At 46.8% G+C, this 27,314-nt stretch overlaps 1 protein-coding gene across 1 annotated transcript; it reads left to right on the top strand.

Moving 5' to 3' along the window:
- LOC140721082 (NACHT, LRR and PYD domains-containing protein 3-like) lies at positions 1 to 27,314 on the top strand. The gene is made up of 10 exons (XM_073035949.1): positions 1 to 291; positions 12,041 to 12,128; positions 12,971 to 13,137; positions 14,045 to 14,216; positions 14,315 to 14,365; positions 18,603 to 20,340; positions 21,424 to 21,510; positions 25,743 to 25,913; positions 26,069 to 26,236; positions 26,401 to 27,314. The coding sequence occupies exons 1-10, from the start codon at positions 1 to 3 to the stop codon at positions 26,486 to 26,488; spliced, it is 3,021 nt and encodes a 1,006-aa protein (XP_072892050.1). The 3' UTR covers positions 26,489 to 27,314.

Below are 27,314 nucleotides of genomic sequence, written 5' to 3'. Positions count from 1 at the left end.
ATGAGCGGAGTCACCGGGACGCGTGGGAGACCCTCCACACGTCACCTGATCCCGTTTGTACGCAGAGCTGCAGCATTTTTACTGGTTTATTTCCGAGGCCCCGCCCACCGCCCTGATCACACCGCGCATGCTCAGTCCTGGAAGCGCAGCGTTGCATTTCGTTCTTTGTTGAAGCGGGTCGGTGATGAGATCGAGATCGGGATTGGGATCGGGAGGGGGGTCCTCGCCCCCAGTGGCAGTGAGCTGGGGATGGATTATTCTCTGCGGGGCGACACCATCAATTTCCCTTCTGTGAGTATTGAAGCCGGTCCTGAGAGGGGAGGTCTGATGTTAGGCCGTGTATCCTATTAACTTCCCCGAATTCAAACAAGAGAAAATCTGCAGATGCTGGAAACGCGAGCAACGCGCACAAAATGCTGGAGGGACTCAGCAGACCGGGCAGAATCCAGGAAAAGAGTACAGTCGACACTACCGGCCGAAACCCTTCGGCAGGACTGGAGAATAAAAGGTGGGGGTGGGGAGGGAGAGAGAAACACAGGGTGATCGGTGAAACCTGAAGGGGGAGGGGATGAACTTTCCCGAACTGGCGGCCTCGCCTCGCTTCCTTCACAGAATCTGCCGGGGTCGGTCCGGGTTGTGAGACCTTCACACCGAACCGTCTGAGATGAGCCGCCGCTCAGCCCCTGTTGTTCTGGTCCTATTAGCAGGATGAAGTAAAACATGTTTCTATCCTGTTACTGACAAAGAATTGTATAATTTGTGTTCCGTGTGTTATCTGACTGTACTTGCCTGTGATGCTGCCACAAGTCAGTGTTTCTCTGTACCTGTACCTTCCCGTACTTGTGCACTTGGCAATAAATTCAACAGGACCTGAGAAATCTCAGTGAGATTTGATTAGTGATGATCATCTTGGCAGCTCGGTAGGTCGAATGTATGAGATAGTACACGGTTAAATGCAAAACCCTGAACAGTGTCGATGATCAGAGGGATACGCTTCACTGAACTCAGAGACATTTCTTCAGCCAGAGAGTGGGTGAATTTGTGGAATTAGCAGAGGCAGCTGCGGAGGCCAGGTTGGGGGTATGTAAGACGGAGATTGATAGGTTGTTGATTGGTTACAGTGAGAAGGCCGGGGTGTGGGGCTGAGGAGGGATAAACGAGTCAGACATGATTTAATGCCGGGCAGACTCGAATGGCCAAACGGCCTAATCCTGTTCGTATGTCTTAAAGAATAGGTTTATTGTCGGGGAGACCCAACCACGGTCACGTGATCCCCTTCTGCGCTCTCATTTTGCCGCAGAGCGCAGCATTGCGGTTTTTTTGAGTCCCCCCGCCCCCCCCCCCCAGTCTGGTGACGTGAGAATCACATTGCGCATGCTCACAGTCTGTGGCATGGCAGTGATTTTTAGCCCGCTGAGTTCATTCACCATTTTGCGCCGCTACGGATTTGCAGCAGCGGCATATTTTCTCCTTTTGGGGAAATCGGATGTTGGCCAGTGAGTCCCGTTAACTTCCCGAACTGGTGGCTTTGCCTCGCTTCCTGGAAATCCTCCAAAGTTTGTTCACTTCAGATAAGCCTGGTGATAGGTGCTGAATGACTGTTGCATCTTCTGCCTAATTGGGGTGGGTGAAAAAGGAGAATGCCCCAGGTTGTGGGGATCTTTGATTTTACCGAGGGAGTGGGAAGTCCAGAAGGAGTTCATGTAGGGAAGACTGATTTCTGTGATGAGCTGATCTGTGTCCGTAACTCTGCAGTTCCTTGCAGTCACGGGTAAATCAGTGCCATACCAAGGCGTAAAGTATCCGGATTGGAAACTTTTTATGGTGCATTGATAAAATTTGGTGATTGACAACGCGAATATGACAAAGTTCTTACGGTTTGTTCTAGCTTTGTCAGTTTGGTATCTTTTATAAAGTAGTATTGTGGCGAGCATTTGGTCCATAATGACAGACGAGGGCGCTGCTTAATCTCAATAACGGTTTATTGTGTTAAACGCAAAACAGACTGGGCACCGTGACCCGGAGAGTGAACTCAACCAATCTCCAAAAGATGGGGGAGGTGACCATCACACACACCGATTACAATCAATCTGACCCACAAATAACACGAGCAAATTACTGTATAACCCAGGTTAAAATGTAACAATAAGTGAACTGGAAATTCCCACCATAATCTCGCAAAAGCATTTTAACACAAGAACAAAGAATTTCCAGCCTGTATCTTTCCTGCTCAATGATATATATCAACCATCTTGTTCAACCTCTGTCCAGTCTGTATCCCACCACCTCAATGATATATATCAACCATCTTGTTCAACCTCTGTCCGGTCTGTATCCCACTACCTCAATGATATATATCAACCATCTCATTCAGCCTCTGTCTAGCCTGTATCCCACCACCTCAATGATATATATCAACCATCTCGTTCAACCTCTGTCCAGCCTATATCCCACCACCTCAATGATACATATCAACCATCTTGTTCAAACTTTTTCCAGCCTGTATCTCTCCTGCTCAATTATATATATCAACCATCTTGTTCAACCTCTGTCCAGTCTGTATCCCACCACCTCAATGATATATATCAACCATCTTGTTCAACCTCTGTCCAGTCTGTATCCCAGTTCCTCAATGATATATATCAACCTCTGTCCATCCTGTACCCCACCAATGATCAAATATCAACAATATCTCTCCTCCATTGTCTTCATTGTGAAGTATTTTGCCTCACTCAGTTATTTCCATAATCGGTGTTTGTTACCTGGAACTACCAGAGGATTTAGTGAATGCAGCATGAGGAAGGATAAAGACAGCCATTACAATTTTAGTTTCAACATTACAAAATGACCATGACATTAATCTTTCTGATGACGAAATTTGCTGTGTTTAAAGTTGAATTTTAAAAATAGAGTTAAAATTTGAAGTTATTTTCTTTTTCAGTCATTTTTGGAGAGCCACTTTTTTCCATTGCCAGAGGAACAGATGTGCAGGGAGTGGTGCACATTTTTATTTCTCTCTGGTCACGATCCCTCAGTGAGGGACAGTGGCCTCGGGAGTAGATGTAACAGAATGATAGTGGGGTGGGGAGGATGTTGTGAGCATTGACTCTATCAACTGTATTAACCCTGTGTTGGAATGAAGAGAAAACTAATGAATGTGGGCATTACATTTCTGCGACTTTGTTCAAGCTGTCACAAACATCTTGTAATCAGTCAATAGTTGTGCATCATTTAAAGTAAAAAGAGAAAATATTGGAAAAACGTTCAGGCAGAATCAGTTCTGATACTGAGTCTTCCACAGTTTCTCTTTCCACAGATCCAATCTGATGTACCGAGTTTCCAGCATTTAATTTCAATTTGAAATGAAAACCCTGTTATTCCTGCCTACAGGAAATGTGATGGCCAATTGTGCTGAGCAAAATCTCATTTAACTATATGATAATGATAAAATGCTTTCAGTTTAGCTGCTGGAGACAATGTGAAACGTATCCCTGCCTGCTGCTGACCCACGCCCAGTTTTCCAGCCCAATATCTGGCCCAGCCAGAGGATTATCAGGTTCCTGTTCTGCCACAGGTTGATGTAGGAGTGTCAGCTTTTTGAACTCTGAATGGCCAACACATTGTAGCATTTTACCAGCAGCAAGGAGTCCTGGGAAAATTGGTGCTTGGCCTATTATCCTGGGATATAGACTCTGGGCATGTGGAACTGTCAGTATTTGGGATTTGACCAGGTCAGTACTTCTGTAGATGGGGCTGAATGTTCCTCCCCCCACAATGAATCAGAAGTCTAGGGTTGCTGGCCATTGGTTGTGGGGGAATCCCTGATGTGGGGATGATGTGTGAGGATTCTGGTGTCGGTAAGAGGCACGTTCAGCTGTGTGATCTTATCACAGATTTTGACCCTGGTGAAATGGACCTGGAGATCAAGCTGCTTGGGCTTATGAGGTGTTGAGAGAGTATTTCTGGTCTGGGGTCAGATGTTTGTTTCTGGAGATCCTTTGAAAGCAATGACTGCTAATCTGAGGAGAAAATGAGATCCCATTCCATCCCTCACAGGGAGAAGCTGTGATGAAGTGTTTTCAGCAGTAGAATTAGACCCAGGGGTTCACTGTTCAAATCGTGTTTGTAAATTTCCCCTCACTGTCACCTGTTTGTTAGTAAATGGTCCTGGACCTGTGCTCAGTGCAGTTCCGAGGGACGGTGAGAGTGGTGCTTGTTTAAGGAAACATACTGAATGCTGGAAAAACTTGGATACACTGGAGTGGAGAGGATGTTTCCATTAGACGGAGAGTCACGGATCTGAGAGCACAATCTCAGAATTAAAAAAAGTTTACCTTTAAAATTGAGATGAGGAGAATATCTTGAGAAAAGAGTGGCTGATCTGTGAAATTTGTTGCCAGAGAGTGTGGTTGAGGCTGCCATTTGGGTATATTTATGGCAGAGATTAATATATTTGTGTTTGCTGATTAGCTTCAGGGTTACAGGAGAAATATGGTGTTAGAATAAAACTCAGCCATGGTTGAATGGTGGATCAGACTCGATGGATCGAATCACCTAATTCTGTTCCTGTGTCTCATGTCTTACCATGACTGAATGATGACTCCTTCGTATCTTATACCTGGTTTTGTAACGTGTGAGGGATAATTACAGGTTTGTTCACTGTGTGCCTTATATTTGTCTTCAACGTTTGAATTTAAGTGTTTTGTTTTTTGGAACATTGAGCAGAAATGTTCTCCTTTGTATTGTTAACTTGCTTCATTATCTCTCTGATTAGGTGAGAGATTTATTGGAAGAAAAGCCCACAACTGGAAGCAAACCACAACTGAAGATGAGGGAAACAGCTGCAAGTGAACCAGCCCGAGGACTGAGAGCACCAACTGGAGAGAACCCTTCTGACTCAGGGTTTCCATTGATTCAGTCAGGAGAAAGTTTGGTGAGTCTCATTTACTCAAACATTGGTCCTTTAGACATTACATACCTGCACAAAGAACGGTAGGAAATAGTTGGAGTGAGACTGAATCTGCCCAGAAGAACCAGTTATGCCTCTGTCAGACCCAGTTGCAATCACTCCAGGTCTGGTGATGTGCTGTCAGTATCCCAGCTCTTTAAAGTCACTCACATTCCCTCAGTATTTGCTCTTTTTAAGGTCTTGCATCTTGTGAAATAGGTTTTGGTCACTTCTGAGTGGGGAGATGGAAACAGGGGAGAGTTTACACATAATATCTTTCAAAAAAAAGTAACTGTTTGAACTTGCTACAAATTTGCTGGCCTTTTCTCCTTGGAGCAATGGAGGATGAGAGGTGACCTGATAGAGGTGTATAAGATGATGAGAGACATTGATCGTGTGGATAGTCAGAGGTGTTTTCCCAGGGCTGAAATGACTGACATGAGGGGGCATAGTTTTAAGGTACTTGGAAGTACATAGAGGGGGGATGTCAGGGGAGTTTTTCCCACACAGAGTAGTGAGTGTGGAAAGCATTGCTGGTGACGATGGTGGACGTGGACACAATAGGGTATTTTAAGAGACTCTTAGATGGGTACATAGAGCTTAGAAAATTAGTTTTATGCAATTGGGTAATTCTAGACAGTTTCTAGAGTAGGTTACAAGGTTGGCAGAACATTGTGGGCTGAATGGCCTGTAATGGGCTGTAGATTTAAATGTTCCATATTGATATAGATTATATATGTTATATATTCAGTCATGTTATATGTTGATAGATATTGATGATTGTTGCAGTGGATGTTGTGCATTTGGATTTTCAGAAGGCCTTTGACAAGGTGCTGCACATGAGGCTGCTAAACAAGATAAAGGGATCCCATTCTGGTTGGCTGCCGGTTACCAGTGGTGTTACACAGGGGTCCGGGTTGGGGCGCTTCTTTTTACGTTGTATATCAATGATTTGGATTATGGAATAAATGGCTTTGTGGCCAAATTTGCTGATGATACAAAGATAGGTGGAGTGGCCGGTAGTGCTGAGGAAACAGAGAGTCTGCAGAGAGACTTGGATAGATTGGGGGAATGGGCAAAGAAGTGGCAAATGAATTACAATGTCGGAAAGTGTACGGTCATGCACTTTGGTAGAAGAAATAAACGGGCAGACTATTATTTAAATGGGGAGAGAATTCAAAGTTGACTCGATGGTGAAGATGGCGAATGCAATGTTGGAATACATTTCCAGAGGAACAGAGTTTAGGAGCAGGTCTGTGATGTTGAGCTCTATAAGGCAATGGTAAGACCTCACTAGGAATACTGTGTGCAGTTTTGGGCTCCTTATTTCAGAAAGGATGTGCTGACGTTGGAGAGGGTTCAGAGAAGATTCACTAGAATGATTCCGGGAATGAGAGGGTTCACATATGAGGAAAGTTTGACTGCTCTTGGACTGTACTCCTTGGAGTTTAGAAGACTGAGGGGGACCTCATAGAAACATTTGGAATGTTGAAAGACATGGACAGAGTGGATGTGGCAAAGTTGTTTCCCATGGTGGGGGAATCTAGTACGAGAGGGCATGACTTAAGGGTTGAAGGACGCCCATTCAGAACAGAGATGCGAAGAAATTTTTTAAGCCAGAGGGTGATGAATCTGTGGAATTTGTTGCCAGGGGTAGCAGTGGAGGCCAAGTCATTGGGTGTATTTAAGGCAGAGATTGATAGATATCTGAGTATTCAGGGCATCAAATGTTACGGTGAGAAGGCGGAGTAATGGGACTAAAGGAGAGATTGGATCAACTCATATAAAATGGCGGAGCAGACTCGATGGGCCGAATGGCCGATTTCTGCTCCTTTGTCTTATGGTCTTATGGATATATATGACAAGTAACAATAACAATAGGTGTAACCATTGTTACACCTAGTCCAATAGTCCACCGTCCAATAAACAGCCTCTCACCATCACCTCTGAAATACAATGTTAACAGGAAGATTAATCAGTAATTAAGGTGAAAAGAGAATTTTTGCTTCCTGAAAGGTCATGTATCCTGTCTGATTCAATGGACCAACTCCTCCCTTGTTTACAACTTAATTTATCCTGGGACCCATCCTCCCAAATCATGCTGCGTCTGATAACCCACATCCCCAGCCTCCCTCCACCTCGCCAATGGCTCCACAGCCTTTCCACTATTTACCCCACACCTGCACATGTAGACTGATCCACATCACCCACATCCTCCCTCCCAGCTTGGGGAACCACAACTAATTGACCCCACAATCTCGGCTCGGGCACAAAACTAAACCCAGAGCTGCAAGACCAGACAGCCTGGGCTCTCCAGCTGTCCGGCTCAGTCCCAGCCTTTTTCCACTACAACTAAAGCTTGATTTACACAACCTAGGATCATCCCCTCCCTCACCCCCGCCTGAACATGAGAACCACTGGATGAAACCTGTTGTTTACTTCATTGTTCCCCTGAAATCATTAAAAACGTCTATTGAACAGCTTTTGAAAACAAGCTGTCACCCACATGTGATGTCACTCTGCGCCCCCCCATGCCTGATGACACGTATGGGATCCCCACAGCGGGATCTAACATCACCCTGTACCCCCTCATGCCTGATGACACGTATGGGATTCCCCACAGCGGGATCTGACATCACTCTGTATCCCCTCATGCCTGATGACATGTGTGCATTCCCCATACTGGGATCTGACTGTGTGCAGTTCCTTATGTCACACTGGCGCTGAGACGGTTGAACTTTACTGGCTAAGGTAACAATTACCTGACCCACCCACACCACCCCACAGTCAACAGAGCAGTCACACTCTTCCCATTGGTGAGAACCGATGTCAGTCACTGGTACACCCAATAGCAGAGATGGGCCAGCGGAGAGGGCATTAGCCCTGCTCCCGCTCCGAACTCCCTGTCAAAGTGGAACAAATCTCAAAGTAATTGTCCCGTGTTTTGAATTATTTGCATTTCCCTCCGAGGGAAGTTGGGGGCATTTGTGAAGTGTCTGCTGTGGCCAGTGTCTGATGTATCACTGAGAGGTAGGAGGAGACCACTTGGCCCATCAGTTCTTCGGGTGGGGTGGATCCCAGCAGAAGGAGGAGGGAGGGGGTATTAACAGAGGATAAATATGGTGTATGGGGTTGGATAGGATAGGGTCTGAGAGGATGTTTGTCCCGGTGGAGGATCAAGGAGCAAGATGGGGAAAGGAGCCCATTGACAGTGGGGAGGGGACAGGAGGGACTCATCTATAGAAATGTCTGAGCCTACGGTGATAGCAAGCAGAGATATTCACCACTTTTGGGGGCAAACACTGGTAGACTGTATTTTCATATTGTCAGTGACACAATTATATAATTACTGTTCTGTGTGTTATCTGAATGTACTTGCCTGTGATGCTGCCACAAGTCAGTGTTTCTCTGCACCTGTACCTTCCCGTACTTGCTCACTTGGCAATAAATTCAACAGGACCTGAGAAATCTCAGTGAGATTTGATTAGTAACGATCATCTTGGCACTTCAGTAGGTAAAATGTAAAGAACATAGAAACCTACAGTACATTACAGGCCCCTCAAGCCCACAATGTTGTGCCAACCATGTAACCTACTCTAGAAATTGTCTAGGATTTCCTTGCAGCATAGCCCATTATTTTTATAAGCTCCATGTACCAATCTAAGAGTCTCTTAAAAGACCCCATTGTATCTGCCTCTAACACTGTCACTGCCAATGCATTCCACCCACCTACCACTCTCTGTGTGAAAAACTTACCCCTGACATCCCCCTTGTACCTACTTCCAAGCACCTTAATACTATGCTGGTCAGTTCAATCCTGAGAAAAAGCCTCTGCCTCTCATCTTGCACACCTCTGTCAGGTCACCTCTCATCCTCCATCACTTCAAGGAGAAAAGGCCAAGTTTACTCAACCTATTCTCATCAGGCATGCTCCCCAATCCAGGCAACATCCTTGTAAATCTCCTCTGTGCTCTCTCTATAGCATCCATATAGTTTCCTGTAGTGAGGTGGCCAGAACTGAACACTGTACTCCCAAGTGGGGTCTAATCAAGGTCTTGTATAGCTGTAACATTACCTCATGCTCTTGAACTCAATTCCATGGTTGATGAATGCCAACACACCATATGCTTTCTTAACAACACTGTCAATGTGGGCAGCAGCTTTGAGTGTTCTATCGACACAGAACCCAAGATCTCACTGATCCAACACATTGCTAAGAGTCTTCCCATTAATATTATACTGTCTTCAAATTTGACCTACTGAAATGAAACATTTCACACTTATCAGTATTGAATTCCATCTGCCATTTCTCTGCCCAGTTCAGCACGCTATCGATGTTGCACTGTAACATCTGACAACCCTGCAGACGATCCACAACACTCCCAACTTTTGTGTCATCAGCAAACTTACTAAACGGTCCTTCAACTTCTTCATCCAAGTCATATGTAAAAATCACAAAGAGAAGGGGTCCCAGAACAGATCCCAATGGGACACTATTAGTCACCATCATCCCTGCAGAATACGAACTATCTACAACCGACCCTTGCCTTCTGTGGGTATGCCAGTTCTGGATCCACAAAGCAATGTCTCCTTGGATCCCATACCTCATTATTTTCTGAATGAGCTTTCCATGGGGAACCTTAGCTAACCTCTTACTGAAATCCATATACAGTACTTCCACTGCTCTACCCTCATCAATGTGTTTTGTTACATCCTCAAAGAATTCAGTCAGGTTCATAAAGCATGACCTGCCCTCGGCAAAGCCATGCTGACTATCCCTAATCAGACTATGTCTCCCCAAATGCTCATAAACCCTGCCTCTCAGGATCTTCTCCAAAACATGCCCACTGTTTTGTAACTCACAGTAAGACTCACTGTTCTATAATTTCCTGCGTCATTCAATGTCTGTAGTGAGATGCTGAAGATGTTCTATAGGTCAGTTGTGGAGAGCGCCCTCTTCTTTGTGGTGGCGTGTTGGGGAGGAAGCATTAAGAAGAGGGACGCCTCACGTCTTAATAAGCTGGTAAGGAAGGCGGGCTCTGTCGTGGGCAAAGTACAGGAGAGTTTAACATCGGTAGCTGAGCGAAGGGCGCTGAGTAGGCTACGGTCAATTATGGATAACTCTGAACATCCTCTACATAGCACCATCCAGAGACAGAGAAGCAGTTTCAGCGACAGGTTACTATCGATGCAATGCTCCTCAGACAGGATGAAGAGGTCAATACTCCCCAATGCCATTAGGCTTTACAATTCTACCGCCAGGACTTAAGAACTTTTTAAAGCTATTATTAATGCTTTTTGAGATGGTGATTTAGATGCATATCATATTTTTTTTACTGAGTTAAGTATTGTATGTAATTAGTTTTGCTACAACAAGTGTATGGGACATTGGAAAAAAGTTGAATTTCCCCATGGGGATGAATAAAGTATCTATCTATCTATCTATCTATCTATCTGTTATCTTCCTTTCTTGAACAAGGGAACAATGTTTGCAACCTTCCAATCCTGTGGTACTTTTCCTGTCCCTATTGATGATTCAAAGATCATCGCCAGAGGCTCAGCAATCTCCATCCTCACTTCCCGCAGTAGCCTGGGGTATACCTCATCCAGTCCTGGCAAATTATCGAACTTAATGACGTTCAAAAGCTTCAGCACATCCTCTTTCTTAAAGTCTACGCACTCAAGTGTTTCAGTCCACTGTAAGTCATTCCCAAAACTTCCAAGGTCCTTTTCACTTGTGAATACTGAAGCAATGTATTCATTATGTACATCAGAATATTTTAAATGATCAGCTGATTGAGAAACATCTGTTGAGAATGTAGTGGTGAATTCTAACCAAACCAAGTTGCCATTACTGACGACCCCACAGGTTTGTTATATTTGCATGGCGTCCCCTCAGCTCCCGTGATGATTGTTACAAATGTCAGTGATATGTATTCGATCCGTTATTAGCAATCAGCAAATGTACAATCTTGAAGCGATGAATCGGAAGTGTAGCCAAGTGCAGGTTCAGCATATTTGAGAGGATAATAACAAAAGATATGATATCCGTCAGTCCCGAGCAGTGTACCGCACGGAACAAAGCACAAATATGTAACTGATTCCCTTCGCGTTTACCACACCCCGACTGATGCGAAAAGTTACCATAAAAAAACATCATAAATACACAATGCAGAAAACAATGCAGATAGAGAACAGATACATGGCTCCTACACACAGGCTCATCTCCGATACAGGGTCTTCCACCTGAAATATTAACATCTGTCTGTCTTGTTGAATAATTCCAGCATTTTGATTTATTTATGTCAAAGCTTCTTTTCCCAGCTTGCTGTTTTCGATGTATGGCGGGTCTACATTGTACTTAACAAGTTGCCATGTAACTATCTGATAATAGCCAAGTGATAAGTTCAAAGAAATCTTGACCGAGTTTAGGTGATAATAATGGTCCTAAAGTCCTGCTGGAAAAAATGTCATGGTTCAGTACAAGATGTCATGATGTTATGTGTGATATTGCATTGTTCGGGATGTCAGAGTGATTCTATGTAGACTCAAACCATATATTGCCAGAAGCGTCAATCCCAGATGATGTTAATCTGAAAGGAGACGGTAAGAATCAGGTGTGACTGAGAGATATGTATAATTCATTGATGAGAGGAATTGATGCTCCATTGGTCAGCAGAAATGTTTCACCCCACACTGCTGTAACACTTGTCCATGACTCACCATAGCACCACTAGTGGTAGGAGGACCAAAGCAGTGGGTGCTGTCTGCTCGACCTGCCTTGCTATTCCATTGACACATCACTCCCAGTCCAGGGCACAAGATTGGTTCCAAAAAGGGAATTGGATGCAATATAGCAAGTAGATACCCTGGAGAATCCTGGCCCAATCTACGATCAATGGAGAGAGTGGAAATGGACATTGTGGAACTGTGGGTGGATGGGCACAGGTGGACCAGACCATGTCACGTCTTCAGTGGATAGGCCCAAGATGTTTGGAAGTGCTTGCCTCAGTTTAAAAACAAAACAGTGTTCTCCTTTAAACTCCAGTGATTGTTTGATCCTCCTGTTATTTTTTTTTTGTTACAGAGCAGCAAAAACTGATCACATCTGTCCTCAAAATGGGTCAAGGATCGAGCAGTGGAGAAGCTCCAGTGGCGTCAGCATCGGGAAAGGACACAGGTACTTTGGCGAATTATTTTAATTTATAAATACTCTACTGATTCTGTTTTTGGGTTTAATTCAACGTCGGCAATTAACAAAATGTTTGTGCGAACTGAGCATCCCTGGGGGAAACTCGAGGAAGGAGTACAGTTACCATCTGCTCCTGCTCCTCTAACAGATTGTGATGCGCATTAAAGTAGCGAGTTACTCCAGAAGACAAGACATACTGCAGATGCTGAAAGTTTTGGGCAACACAAAGACACACAAAAGATTTGCAGAACTCAGCAGGGTCAGGCAGCAACCATGGAGAGGAATAAACATTTAACGTTTTGGATCAGGACCACAAGGAATAGAAAGTAATCTGACAATATCTAGAATTTCTGTCCCCTCATTTCCAGTCCGATGAAGGTCCTTGGCCCGAAACATTGATTGTTTATTCTCCTCTGTAGACACTGCCTGACATGCTGAGTACCTGCTGCATTTTGTGAGATATTCCAGAGATTTGCTGAGGAAGGGGTTGACCAGGTAGGCAGACAGTAACCCGAGCAAAGCGGTGGTGATGGGCAGTACCAGGAGAGTGATGGTGATGGGTTACTATATTCTCAGCAATAAGCAGTGTCCTTTCAAAACAGGGATGTATATTCCTGGGGACACGAAAGAGTAGACTTCAACAGATGGAACTATACCACCTCCTACACCCTGGCGACCCCTACCCCCGGGCCAAACCTGTTCTTCCCCCCCCACCAGGCCCATGTATATATTTCGGACTGTGTTTTGTTGTGATCTTTAGGTTCCAGAGAGAAAGTTACTACCCAGTATGGTGTTGTAATTTCTTTAATGCTCCTAATTTTCCTTCACAGGTCCAAGCTCAGTGATCACCGAGCTCCTGGCGAGCTGGGACGATTTCCAGCTGCTGCAGTTGACGGATTTCTACCGGGACAGGCTGGAACAGGCGATGGAAGGAGGGGTGCACGGAGTGAGCCTGGCGTTAACGGCCGAGAATCAGTTCAGCGGAGAGGAACATCGGGTGAGTGGGAGGGAGAATGGTTTTAAATTTTCACACATCACAGGACTGATGGGTGTCGGGACTCTTACTCATCGGATAATAAAGCATAAAAACAAATCAGAAATAAATATATATAATTCTTAAAACTGTGAATCTGAAGGAATGGTTGAAAGAGGTGTAAATACCCATGCTGGCAGCTCAATGTTCAGAGCAAGGGGAGTAGGCAACAGTTCTATGAGGTTGTAATAAAGACGTTTAAATGGAAATATGACAGGAATTTTTATTTCAGGAAGACTGTACATTATGACGGCAGGATTCAGTGAGAACCGGGGCATTATGTCTGGATGCCACAGGAGCTCGAGTGTGTTGTGTTCTGGGTGGAGATGAGTCTGTTACAATCTGTAACTGCAAACAGTGCGGATCGGGGAATTCTGCCATGTTGTAATGTGTAATCACTGAATAAACCTCCACTGGAAAAGGCAAAGGAAAGGCATCAGGTGTCAGCCGGTAATCCGCTGTCATGTTGGACACTGGCGGACTGAGGAGATGAATCACATCACCTTTTCTGCAACTTCTCCAAGACAGTTCATTGTTATAAAAGCCCGCCTGAATTCTTTCTTCATCTGTGATCAATATTTTCTGATTTCTGTTTTACACTGTCAAATCCAGTGAGGAATTATTTATGGATTTGGAGCCACATCAATGAAGCGGTCACAGACCAGCCAGGATATAATTGACTGGTGGACCAGGTTCACGGTGAATGTCCCTCCGTGTGCTCTGCACTCAGAATGTACAGTCCATGTCCAGACAGGATCAGCACCCGTCCGGGTGACTGCTCAGTGTGATCCCGTTACAGAGCACATCATTTACTTCTCATTCTCTGTGTGGATCTGTCAGTCCCCAATATGTTCACTGTTACTCTTCACAGAAAATCTCTGATCTCGCTGATAAGGGAGAGCGGGCGGACAGTTCTAAACTCCTCCTGAGCCTGGTGATGGAGAAAGGCTCCCGCGCCCAGAGGGTGATGTGGGAAACCTTTGTGAAAATGCGGATTGGTGTCCCAAAGTTGGACAAAATACTGAAAGAAATACAGGAACATGGTGAGAGAGTATCAGAGATTAATTTAATTTTAGAATCAAACATTACGTACTTATAATTAAACACATTTCAATTCCTCAAATTGTTTAAATCTGAACAGGTTGTGTTCTGGTTCATCGACTCGTACCGGAGATTCCCAGGGAACTGAAAGGTAAGTGAAGAAACCGCTGTTTCCATCAAAGGTTGATGTTGTGTAGGACCATGTTGCTGTTGAGTCACGGGGATTTGATCAGGTAAATGTTCCACCGTGACACAGCGCACAGTGAGACACATGGAAACATGTTTGCTGGAGGGAGAGTTTTCACAGGACATTTTGAGGAACCACGCAGAGAGTTGGTGAGTTTGCTGAAAGGGATCACAGCTCTCTGGGTCCCGCAACTACAGATCCCTCCACCGGGGTTAGATTGGAGAAGGGGGTAATCTGAGGAGCGAAACTATTAGAAATTTCTTACTCCAAAACATGAAATCCTTTCCCTACAACCACCCAACCTCTGGTACGGCCCTCATCATAAATCACTTTTCTAAATTCCCTCAGATCCTACAAGTCATCATTTTTAGGACTGGGAGTCCATTGAAGTTCTCACCACAGAATAACAATGATAATTTAATGAGAAAAGCAGGTAACACCCCAACTCGTCTGTTCAACCCCAAAGCAGCATATGAAACCAACTATATTCACATCTGCACCCCCTTACTGCAAACACTGCTAAATTACTATTTCCCACTCAATAATCCTGGGATTTCCATTAGGAGACAGTGTTAGTGAGGGTGTGATGGGGGACAAAATCCTCAGCTCAGTCCACAGAAGCTGAAATTGATGTGATGTGTGATGGACACTGTGGAAGGGGGAGAGATGGGAATTAGGACAGAGAAACCGAGGGTTGTGAGATTGTGGCAAGAAAGTTTGAAAGGACTGAAAATATCTATAAATAATATTGTAATTAATTAAATTGTGACCGTCTGGATAAGAAACTCACTACATCCGTAAGCACATCATGTCCGTGAAAATGGAGCCCGGGTCAGTCCATGGACTCAAGATTGTGAGGCTTCATAATCACAGACAGAGTTGGATCAGTCAACTCCACATTTAACAGAGGAGAGAGCGTAGGAAAAACAGATATGGTAAAAATTTATTAATTCCACAGTAGCCCATGTTCTAACTGAATACTCGAAACCCTTGAACAGAAATTTAAAGAAACCCTCATTCAGCCTGTCTCATTTCCAAGACAAAATTCCAAAGATGTTAATTTTCAAATGGTACCAGATGAAGTTTTCAAACTGCTCACATTTCTGTCACCTCTTAATGCTTTGCAAGTCCATATTGAAACAATAAAATCCCTCTGTTTCCCTGCACTAAGGATTTGGTAATTCTCAAACTTGTTCTTCACTGTACTTCATGCTGTTTGCCAAGAGTCCAGTCACGGCAGTGAAATTCCCACACATATTTCTGAATACAGAACAGACTCACTCCTTCATTATTGAAGAACATTATTTCTACCACAGTCACATTCCTTAAAGTAAACATTTCAACAATCAATGTTTTCCTACACTCCCTGCTACACCCGAATACGAAGATTAGAAAGCCCACACACTCCCAGAAAGGGTCCTGAAACATTGTGAGACCACGCACAACTCTGACAGGGTCCTGACACACTGTGAGACCCCACACACCCCTGACAGGGTCCTGACATTTGTGAGACCCGACACACCCCTGACAGGATCCTGACACACTGAGATCCCACACATCACTGACAGGGTTTGCCACACTGTGAGACCCCACACACCCCTGACAGGGTCCTGACACACTGTGAGACACCACACACCCCTGACAGGGTCCTGACACACTGTGAGACCCCACACAACCCCGACAGGGTCCTGACACACCGTGAGACCCCACACACCCCTGACAGGGTCCTGACACACTGTGAGACCCCACACACCTCTGGCAGGTTCCCGACAGTCTGTGAGACGCCTCACACACCTGGCAGGATCCCGACAGACTGTGAGACGTCTCACACCCCTGACAGGGTCCTGACATACTGTGAGATCCCACATCCCCCTGACAGTGTCCTGACAAACTGTGAGAACCCACACCACCCTGACAGGTCCTGATACACTGTGAGATCCCACATCCCTCTGACAGGGTCCTGACATACTGTGAGACCCCACACACTGCTGACAGGGTCGTGACACACTGTGAGACCCCACACACCGCTGACAGGGTCCTGACACTCTGTGAGACCCCACACACTGCTGACAGGGTCGTGACACTCTGTGAGACCCCACACACCGCTGACAGGTTCCTGACACCCTGTGAGATACAACATAACCCCGACAGGGTCCTGACACACTGTGAGACCCCACACACCACTGACAGGGTCCTGACACACTGTGAAACCCCACACAACCCCAACAGGGTCCTGACACACTGTGAGACCCCACACACCCCTGACAGGGTCCTGACACTGTGAGTCCCCACACACCCCTGGCAGGATCCCGAGAGACTGTGAGATGCCACACACCCCTGACAGGGTCCTGACATACTGTGAGATCCCACATCCCCCTGACAGTGTCCTGACAAACTGTGAGAACCCACACCACCCTGACAGGTCCTGATACACTGTGAGATCCCACATCCCTCTGACAGGGTCCTGATACACTGTGAGATCCCACATCCCTCTGACAGGGTCCTGACATACTGTGAGACCCCACACACTGCTGACAGGGTCGTGACACACTGTGAGACCCCACACACCGCTGACAGGGTCCTGACACTCTGTGAGACCCCACTGACAGGGTCCTGACACACTGTGAGACCCCACACACTGCTGACAGGGTCGTGACACTCTGTGAGACCCCACACACCGCTGACAGGTTCCTGACACCCTGTGAGATACAACATAACCCTGACAGGGTCCTGACACACTGTGAGACCCCACACACCACTGACAGGGTCCTGACACACTGTGAAACCCCACACAACCCCGACAGGGTCTCAATACTCTGTGAGACCCCACACAACCCCAACAGGGTCCTGACACACTGTGAGACCCCACACACCCCTGACAGGGTCCTGACATACTGTGAGACCCCACACATCCCTGACAGGGTACTGACACACTGTGAGTCACCATACACCACTGGCAGGGTTGTGACACACTGTGAGACCCCACACTCCCCTGATAGGTTCCTGACACACTGTGAGACCCCACACACCCCTGACAGGGTTCTGACACCCTGTGAGACCCCACACACCCCTGACAGGGTCCTGACACACTGTGAAAACCCCACACAACCCCTACAGGGTCCTGACACACTGTGAGACCCCACACATCCCTGACAGGGTCTTGATACTCTGTGAGACCCCACACACCCCTGACAGGGTCCTGACACACTGTGAGACCCCACACACCCCTGACAGGTTCCTGACACACTGTGAGTCCCCACACACCCCTGGCAGGTTCCCGACAGACTGTGAGATGCCACACACCCCTGACAGGGTTCTGACACACTGTGAGACCCACACACCCCTGACAGGGTTCTGACACACTGTGAGACCCCACACACCGCTGACAGGTTCCTGACATACTGTGAGACCCCACACACCCCTGACAGAGTCCTGACACCCTGTGAGACCCCACACACCCCTGACAGGGTCCTGACACCCTGTGAGACCCCACACACCCCTGACAGGGTCCTGACACCCTGTGAGACCCCACACACCCCTGACAGGTTCCTGACACACTGTGAGACCCCACACACCCCTGACAGGGTCCTGACACCCTGTGAGACCACACACACCTCTGACAGTGTCCTGACACATTGTGAGACCCCACACAGCCCCGACAGGGTCCTGACACTGATACCCCACACACCCCTGACAGGGTTCAAAGACACTTTGAGATGCCACACACCCCAACCAGCCACCCACCGTGCACGTGCTGATGTGCAAAGTTACTTATTTGTATTTTGAATCAGTGATGGTAGGAGGGGAGGGGGAGATGTGATTCCCCGACCTGTTCCTTTGACAGAATGTCTTCTACCCTCTTCTCCATCTCGATACGCCGTATCAACACTGGGGATTAAAAGTTTCTTCCACAGGAAAAAAATCACAGCTGTGACAGTAGTGGGAGTTCGTCCAGTACAGGACAGTTGGGGGTCAGTAAACTACCAGGGAAATACTCACCTTCACAGCACAGTTAATGTGGAAATGTGATGATCTGGTTTTTGTCCAGCCAGGGTTCTGTTAATGCAATTTACTTTACTGTATGAAAATCCATTGATGAATCCAATTAATGCAGTAGCTTTGAGTTAACTCGTGTGTGCTTAAATATTGATTTCTGAGGTGAGGCATCTAACAGTTTGTCCACTGTCTGTTCCCATGGAAGATGTTCAACAGAAACACAAGGAGACTCTGCGGGCACAAACTGAAACACTGAGAGTGAACACGATCCTGATGAGGGAGAAGGTGAAGGTTTTCCAGCTAGTTGATCGATACGCTGAGCTCACGGTCATTTCTACTGTTCGAGATCGGAGACTGGTGGAACATGAGCTGCTGGCAAGAGGCAGAGACCACGAGGAGTGGAGAGAAAAAAATCTTCATGTACTCCTGGAAAAACTCCGGACGGATCAGGTGTTCCAGAGCAGCTTTTCGCGAAGTAAGTCCGAATCTGGGAGTTCTGCAGCAGTGGCCGGAGTCCCGGGGATCGGGAAAACAACAATGGTACAAAAGATTGTTTATGACTGGGCCATGGGGAAAATATACCAACAATTCCAGTTTGTCTTCAGTTTCAAATTCTGGGATTTAAACTCCATTAACTGCAGAATAAATCTGAAGGAACTGATTCTGGATCAGTATCCTTACTTTGGGAATATCCTGAGAGAGGTCTGGAAGAATCCAAAGGGATTGCTGTTTATATTTGATGGTTTGGATGAATTCAATGACACAATTGATTTTGCTGACAGTCGGAGAGACACAGAACCTCAGTCCACATGCACAGATCCTGGATTCAAGTGCAAGGTGTCGGACATTGTGTACAGTTTAATCCAGCACAAGCTGCTCCCAGGGTGTTCAGTGCTGGTGACCACCCGGCCCACTGCATTACATTTATTGGAAAAGGCAGAGATCAGTGTCTGGGCTGAAATCCTGGGATTTGTTGGTGAAGAACGGAAGGAATATTTCATGAGGTATTTTGAAGATCAGACGGTGGCGGAAGCTGTTTTCAAACATGTGAAGGAGAATGAGATCCTGTACACCATGAGCTACAACCCCTCCTACTGCTGGATCCTCGCTCTGGCACTGGGCCCCTTCTTCACACAGAAAGTCAGGGACCCGCAGCGAGTTCCCAAGACCATCACTCAACTGTACTCCAACTATATTTACAACATCCTGAAAAACCACGGCCGTGAGATTGAGAACCTCCATGATGTGTTACTCAGGGTTGGTCAGATGGCCTTCAGAGGAGTGTCCGAGAAGAAGATTGTGTTTACAGATGGAGATTTGATCAAGTTCAATCTGCAGCCTTCCCAGTTCCTGTCCGGTTTCCTGATGGAGCTTTTGGAGAGAGAGGATTCTGCCCGGAGCGTGGTGTACACATTCCCACACCTCACCATCCAAGAGTTTGTAGCTGCAGTCGCACAATTCCTGATCCCAGATGGCAGAGATATTAGGAAACTCCTCACTGAAGCCCACTGCGTGAAGGATGGGCGATTTGAGGTATTTCTCCGTTTTGTTGCTGGTCTCTCCTCCCCAATGACAGCTCGGGGCCTGGAGGAGTTTCTGGGTCCATTTCCTCATCAAACAACCTGCCGGGTGATTGACTGGGTGAAGGAGGAGGTTAAACGTCAGAGTGGAAACACGAGGAGTGAAGCTGGTAAAAGGAGCCTCCTGAACACATTGCACTACCTGTTTGAGTCTCAGAATCGTGGACTGGCTCAGGCCGCACTGGGATCTGTGGAAACACTTTCATTCAGTGGAATGACACTGACCCCGATTGACTGCGCGGTCCTGTCTCATGTCATCGGACTCTGTGATACAATAAAACACCTCGACCTGGTGAACTGCCACATTCAGTGTGAAGGAATCCAGCGGCTGGGACCCGGGCTGCACAAGTGCCAGGAGTTGAGGTAACTTGATTTATCTTTCACTCTGAACTGTGGAACTGTTTGTTCCCTTGTGTTGCTTCAATGTAAAGGAATTTGGCTAAAACTCTAGTAAATCAGATTGTGAAGAATTGTGACAAATGTCCAGGGGATCGGTCAGTAATTCCCCAAGGACAGGAGGGTTCTTTGGTTCCTTGTGAAGGGATGTTGGAGACTTCATCAGATCAGTGAACAACGGCCATTGGTTTAATGGTAGTAAATCACAGGAATGGCCGTGTTTCTCGCTGCCTGTGACACATCCATTGACAATGTTCCTTCTCACTGTTACTGACACCTAGACCGACACTGACTGCAGCAGGTGGGTCAGAGATTCACACCCTCCTCCCGGTGAGGGACAAGAGACCGTCAGCAGACTTTCCCAGTGAGAAGGAATGAAATACCATTGTGAGATTGTCCTCCCCTGCCCTTCCCTGTGTGTGACTATCACCATCAGTCCACCTGTGTGACTGTGCTCACTACCAAATACTCAGACACCATGGGTGCATCTCCTCCCCCGATTGTGGGCCTCAGTTCAGACCCACCCCTCCCTTACAATCTATTTCTGTATCATCTCATTTTATTGGATTATCTTTTCCCATCAGTATACTGCTGTGGGAACTGACATCCCCATCCCCCTTCCTCCTGAGGGATCTCTCTTCCCCATCCCCTTCCTCCTGCAGATTCTGCCTTCCTGTCTCTTTTCCTCAGGTGGGGTCTCTTCCACCATCACCCATCGACACATTCCCACTCACAAATCTTCCTCACTGTGGGACTTTCTCCCATCCTTCATCCATTACCCTCCCGACCTTCTCACATCAGGAACACTTTTATAACCATCGGGGAATCAGACAGAATATGTGGAGTTTACAGGGTCACACGGACAGACTAAAGTACTGACATTCGGTGAATACGCTGGAGCTGGTCAGTGAGAGACATTGACAGTGATGGGAACTCCGATCAGTGATTTACTGGAGGGTTTAATGTTTCCTGAAATATACAAGTGAGAGAAATGTCCTCAGACCCATGGTTTGAATCACATTGTTCATCAATCTGTCTGTTTGTGTTTAGACTGAATGATAATGACCTGGGAGATTCAGGAGTGAAACTGGTGTCTGCGGCTCTGAAGAACCCGGAGTGTAAAATACAGACACTGGTGTAAGTACCAGACTGTGGGAGATTGTGTTTACAGTCACTGGGTGTCTGAACGTTAATATGATCTGTAGAAACAAAGAAACAGAAAATATACAGCACAATACAGGCCTTCCAGCCCACAAACCTGTGCTGAACATGTCCCTACCTTAGAACTACCTAGGCTTTACCCATAGCCCTCTATTTTTCTGAGCTCCTTTAGCCATCCAGGAGTCTCTTAAAGACCCTCCCATTTCCACCTCCACCACAGCTGCCGACAGCCCATTCCACGCACTCACAACTCTCTGTGTAAAAACTTACCCCTGACAGCTCCTCTGTACCTACTTCCAAGCACCTTAAAATATGCCCTCTCGTGCTAGCCATTTCAGCCCTGGAGAAAAGCCTCTGACTATCCACACAATCAGTGCCTCTCATTATCTTGTACACCTCTATCAAGTCACCTCTCATCCTCCGTCACTCCAAGAGAAAAGGCCGAGTTTACTCAACCTATCCTCATAAGGCATGCTCCCCAATCCAGGCAACATCCTTCTAAATCTCCTCTGCACCCTGTCTATGGTTTCGACGTCCTTCCTATTGTGAGGCAACCAGAACTGAGCACAGTACTCCAAGTGGGTTCTGACCAGGGTCCTATATAGCTTCAACATTACCTCTCGACTCTTAAACTGAATCCCACGATTGATGAAGGCCAATATACCGTATGCCTTCTTAACTGCAGAGTCAACCTGCATAGATGCTTTGGGTGATGTACGGACTCGGACCGCAAGATCCCTCTGATCCTCCACACTGCCAAGGGTCTTATCATGAATACTATATTCTGTCATCATATTTGACCTACCAAAATGAACCACCTCACACTTATCTGGGTTGAACTCCATCCGCTATTTCTCAGCCCAGTTTTGCATCGTATCAATGACCCGCTGTAACCTCTGACAGCTCTCCACACTATCCACAACACCCCAACCTTTGTGTCATCAGCAAATTTACTAACCCATCACTCCACTTCCTCATCCAGGTCATTTATAAAAATCACAAAGACTAGGGGTCCCAGAACAGATCCCTGAGTCACACCACTGGTCACCGACCTCCATGCAGAATATTACACGTCTACAACCACTCTTTGCCTTCTGTGGGCCCTTGGATGCTATGCCTCCTTACTTTCTCAATAAGCCTTGCATGGGGTTCCTCATCAAATGCCTTGCTGAAATCCATATGCACTACATCTACTGCTTTACCTTCATCAATGTGCTTAGAAACATCCTCAAAAAATTCAATCAGGCTAGTGAGGCACGACCTGCCTTTCACAAAGCCATGCTGACTATTCCTAATCATGTTTTGCCTCTCCAGATGTTCATTAATCCTACCTTTCAGTATCTTCTCCATCAACTCACCAACCACTGAAGTACGACTCACTCTTCTGTAATTTCCTGGGCTACCCCCATCTCCCTTTCTTGAATAAGGGAACAACATCCACAACCCTCCAATCCTCCCCTGTCCCCATTGATGATGCAAAGATCATTGCCGGAGGCTCAACAATCTCCTCCCTCGCTTCCCACAGTAGCCTGGGGTACATCCTGTCATGTCCCACTGACTTATCCAACTTGATGCTTTCTATAAAAGCTCCAACTTCTTAAAATCTACATTCTCAATCTTTGCAGTCCACTGCAAGTCATCCCTACAATCGCCAAGATCCTTTTCTGTCATGAATACTGAAGCAAATGATTCATTAAATACCTCTGTTATTTCCTCCGGTTCCATACGCACTTTTCCATTGTCACACCAGTTTGGTCCTATCCCCTCACGTCTTATCCTCTTGTTCTTCACATACTTGTAGAATGCTTTGGGGTTTTCCTTAATCCTCTCCACCATGGCCCCTTCTAGCTCTCTTAATTTCATTCTTAATCTCCTTCCTGCTAGCCTTATAATCTTCCAGATTCATATCATTACCAAGTTTTTAAACATTTCATAAGCACTTCTTTTCTTCTTGACTAGATTTACAACAGCCTTTGTACACCATGGATCTTGTACCGTACTATCCTTTCCATGTCTCATTGGAATGTACCTACTCGGAACCTCATGCAAATATCCCCTGAACATTTTTTACATTTCTTCGGTACATTTCCCTGAGAACATCTGTTTCCAAATTATGCTTACAGTTCCAGCCTGACAGCCTCATAGTTACCCTTACTCCAGTTAAAGGTTTCCCTAACTTGCCTGTTCCTATCCCTCTGTAATGCTATGGTATAAGTGATAGAATTGTGATCACTATCTCCAAAATGTTCTCCCATTGAGAGACCTGACACCTGGCCAGGTTCATTTCCCAATACCAGATCAAGTACAGCCTCTCCTCGTGTAGGCTTATCTACATATTGTGTCAAGAAACCTTCCTGAACACACCATCAAACTCCACCCCATCTAAACCCCTCACTCTTGGAAGATGCCAATCAGTATTTGGGAAATTAAAATCTCACTTCAACAACCCTGTTATTATTACTCCTTTCCAGAATCTGTCTCCCTATCTGCTCCTCGATGTCCCTGTTACTGTTGGGTGGTCTATACAAAACACCCAGTAGAGTTATTGACCCCCTTCCTGTTCCTAACTTTCACCCACAGAGACGCCGTAGACAACCCCTCCATGATGTCCTCCTTTTCTGTAGCCGTGACTCTATCTCTGATCAACAGGGTCACACCCCCACCACTTTTGCCTCCCTCGCTGTCCTTTCTGAAACAATTAAAGCCTGGCACTCGAAGCAGCCATTCCTGCCCCTGAGCCATCTGAGTCTCTGTAATGGCTACAACATCATAGCTCCAAGTGCTGATCCACGCTCTAAACTCATCCGGTTTATTCATGATACTCCTCACATTAAAATAGACACATCTCAAACCGTTGGTCTGAGAGTGTCCCTTCTCTATCACCTGCCTATCCTCCCTTTCGCACTGTCTCCAAATTTTCTCCATTTGTGAGCCAGCCTTCCTTTCCTCCGTCACATCAGTTCATTTCCCAACCCCCAGCAATTCTAGTTTAAACTCTCCGCAACAGCCTTAGCGAACATTCCTGCCAGGATGTTGGTCCCCCTGGGATTCAAGTGGAACCCGTCCTTTTTGTGCAGGTCACACCTGCTCCAAAAGAGGTCCCAATGATCCAGAGATCTGAATCCCTGCCTCCTGCTCCAATCCCTCAGCCACGCATTCATCCTCAACCTCATCCTATTCCTATTCTCACTGTCACGTTGCACAGGCAGTAATCCCGAGATTACTACCTTTGCGGTCCCGTTTCTCAACTTACTTCCTAACGCCCTGTAGTCCGTTTTCGGGACCTCTTACCTTTCCCTACCTATGTCATTTGTACCAATATGTACCATGACCTCTGGCTGTTCTCCCTCACACTGCAGAATATCTTTGACGCAATCTGAATCATCCCGGACCCTAGCACCTGGGAGGCAAACTACCATCCGAGTTTCTTTCCTGCATCCAGAGCATCGCCTGTCTGACCCGCTAACCATAGAGTTCCCTAACTCTACTGCCATCCTCTTCCTTTTCCTGCCCTTCTGAACCTCAGGGCCAGACTCTGTGCCACGGGCACGGCCACTGTTGCTTCATCACCACGCCCCCCAGGCTGTCACCCCCTCCAGCAGTACTCGAACAGGAGTACTTATTGTCAAGGGGTACAGCCACAGGGGTGCTCTCTAGTACCTGCTTCTTGCCCTTCCTTCTCCTGACTGTGACCCATTTCTTCAGTCTCCAATGGCCCCGGTGTGACCACCTGCCTGTAACTCCTCTCTATCACCTCCTCGCTCTCCCTGACCAGACGAAGGTCATCGAGCTGCATCTCCAGGTCCCTAACTCGGTCCCTAAGGAGCTGCAGCTCGACACACCGGGTGCAGATTTTGCCGTCCAGGAGGCTGGAAGTCTCCAGGATCTCCCACAACTGACACCGAGTACAGAAAACCAGCCACAGACACATACTCTCTGTCTGTATTGTAAACAGATAACCTACCTCGCCTCGACCCTTTATCGCCGAAGCCCTGTTGAGCCAAAGCCTTCCTACTCTGTCTCCCGCTCCTCTGACGCTCGCTCTGTAAATCTGTCTTCCTTTTAAACTCTTCTCGCTGTTCTCACTGGCCGACTTGCGCAGTCGTGCTGAAGAAAGAAATCAGTAATTGTGTTACTGATAAACACTGGGGATTTGTACCATCTCCTGTCTCTCTGTGTCCTTCACCCTCACTCTCTCTCATCTCTAGGCTGTACAATGTCGGTGTCACAGATTCTGGTGCCGAGGATCTCGCCTCCACTCTCAGTACAAACCCATCACTGACGGAGCTGGACCTGAGTGATAATAAACTAGGAGATTCAGCAGTGAAACTGGTGTCTGCGGCTCTGAGGAACCCGGAGTGTAACATACAGAAACTGTTGTAAGTACCAGACTGTGGGAGATTGTGCTTACAGTCACTGGGTGTCTGACACTGAACATTAATGTGATCAGTAATTGTGTTACTGATAATCACTGGGGATTTGTACCGTCTCCTGTCTCTCTGTGTCCTTCACCCTCACTCTCTCTCTTCTCCAGGCTGTGGGGTGTCGGTCTCACAGATTCTGGTGCCGAGGATCTCATCTCCACTCTCAGTACAAACCCATCACTGACGGGGCTGAACCTGAGATCAAACTCGCTGACAGACCGATCTGTCCCCGCTCTCCGCCACCTCATACTGACCCTCCCGCATCTGGTGTGGATCTGGTGAGTGTTTGTGTTAATGTTCAAAGTGATAAAATATCAGCAAATCCGCGGGTTTTCTGATGATATTTGTCTGTGAGTGTTGTTGAAACATTAACCCTGGTCCCCTGTTACTGACTCTGCTGTGTAATCTGTTTATTTCATCTTTGTTCTCCCATCTGTTTCAGGCTGATGGAGAATCGGTTCAGTGAGACCGGGGAGAAGGAACTGAGATCTCTGCAGGAACCCAGACCTGGACTGACAGTGCTTGTGTGAACATCTGAATGTGTGAACATCCCTGCCCGCGGGATGGGGACATTTGGCCGATTCCCCGCCCTTACCTTTAACGGCCGCGCGCCGGGGCTGATTCCCAACAGAACCGGCTCAGGCCTCGCGCTGTGCGTCGCTCAGAGTGGTCCGCAGTGACGTGTTTCCGCCTGTTGTCCGGCGGGGCAGCTTCCACCAGATGTGCGTGTTGGAGACTCCCACGTGACACCCCGGGGAATTACCCAGACAGAAAGAGCCCGGGGGCTGGGGCTCAGTCTGGGACACCGGTGTCCCGAGGTGGGATTATCCCGGGAGAGAATCCTTTTGCTCCCTTTGCTGAGGACGGTGCATTCGGCAGCCTGGCTGATATAATGATGTTAAATGGACAAATCCCTCGGCAGTGACCCTGGATCTGCAGCGATCCCGGACACGGCCCTGAAGTGTGATTTTATAATCATTGGTTCCCCGATGCAGAGTGACGGTGAGAAACGGGACTGATTATTCAAACTGTCACTCGTTGTCACCGGTCAGTTAATTGTGTGTGACTGTGAGTGAGTCGGGAGCAGCTTATTTATTCCCGCACGTCAGCAGCTCACACATTGTTTAATTTACATTTGTAAATTTACTCACACCCAGGACCTGACACAGAGTGAATTTCCCTCCACACCGTCCCATCACGCACTCCCGGGACCAGACACAGAGTGAATCTCCCTCCACACCGTCCCATCACACACTTGCAATGCCAAACTCACAGTGAAGCTCCGTCTGCACCATTCCATCACTCAATTAATTCCACCCTGCAAAATTTCATTTCAGGGAGGTAGCACCATCAATT

This window comes from Hemitrygon akajei, unplaced genomic scaffold (genome assembly GCF_048418815.1).
Source record: "Hemitrygon akajei unplaced genomic scaffold, sHemAka1.3 Scf000050, whole genome shotgun sequence".
Lineage (NCBI taxonomy): Eukaryota > Metazoa > Chordata > Chondrichthyes > Myliobatiformes > Dasyatidae > Hemitrygon > Hemitrygon akajei.
Note: the sequence above shows the minus strand (reverse complement) of the source record. Positions and strands in the feature narration are given on the sequence as shown.

Excerpts from the sequence above, each read along its gene's own strand:
- LOC140721082 (XM_073035949.1), top strand. The coding sequence starts at position 1 with ATGAGCGGAGTCACCGGGACGCGTGGGAGACCCTCCACACGTCACCTG. Across the intron at positions 13,138-14,044 it reads TCAGCGGAGAGGAACATCGG|AAAATCTCTGATCTCGCTGA; the intron begins GTGAGTGGGAGG and ends TACTCTTCACAG. Across the intron at positions 26,237-26,400 it reads CCGCATCTGGTGTGGATCTG|GCTGATGGAGAATCGGTTCA; the intron begins GTGAGTGTTTGT and ends CATCTGTTTCAG.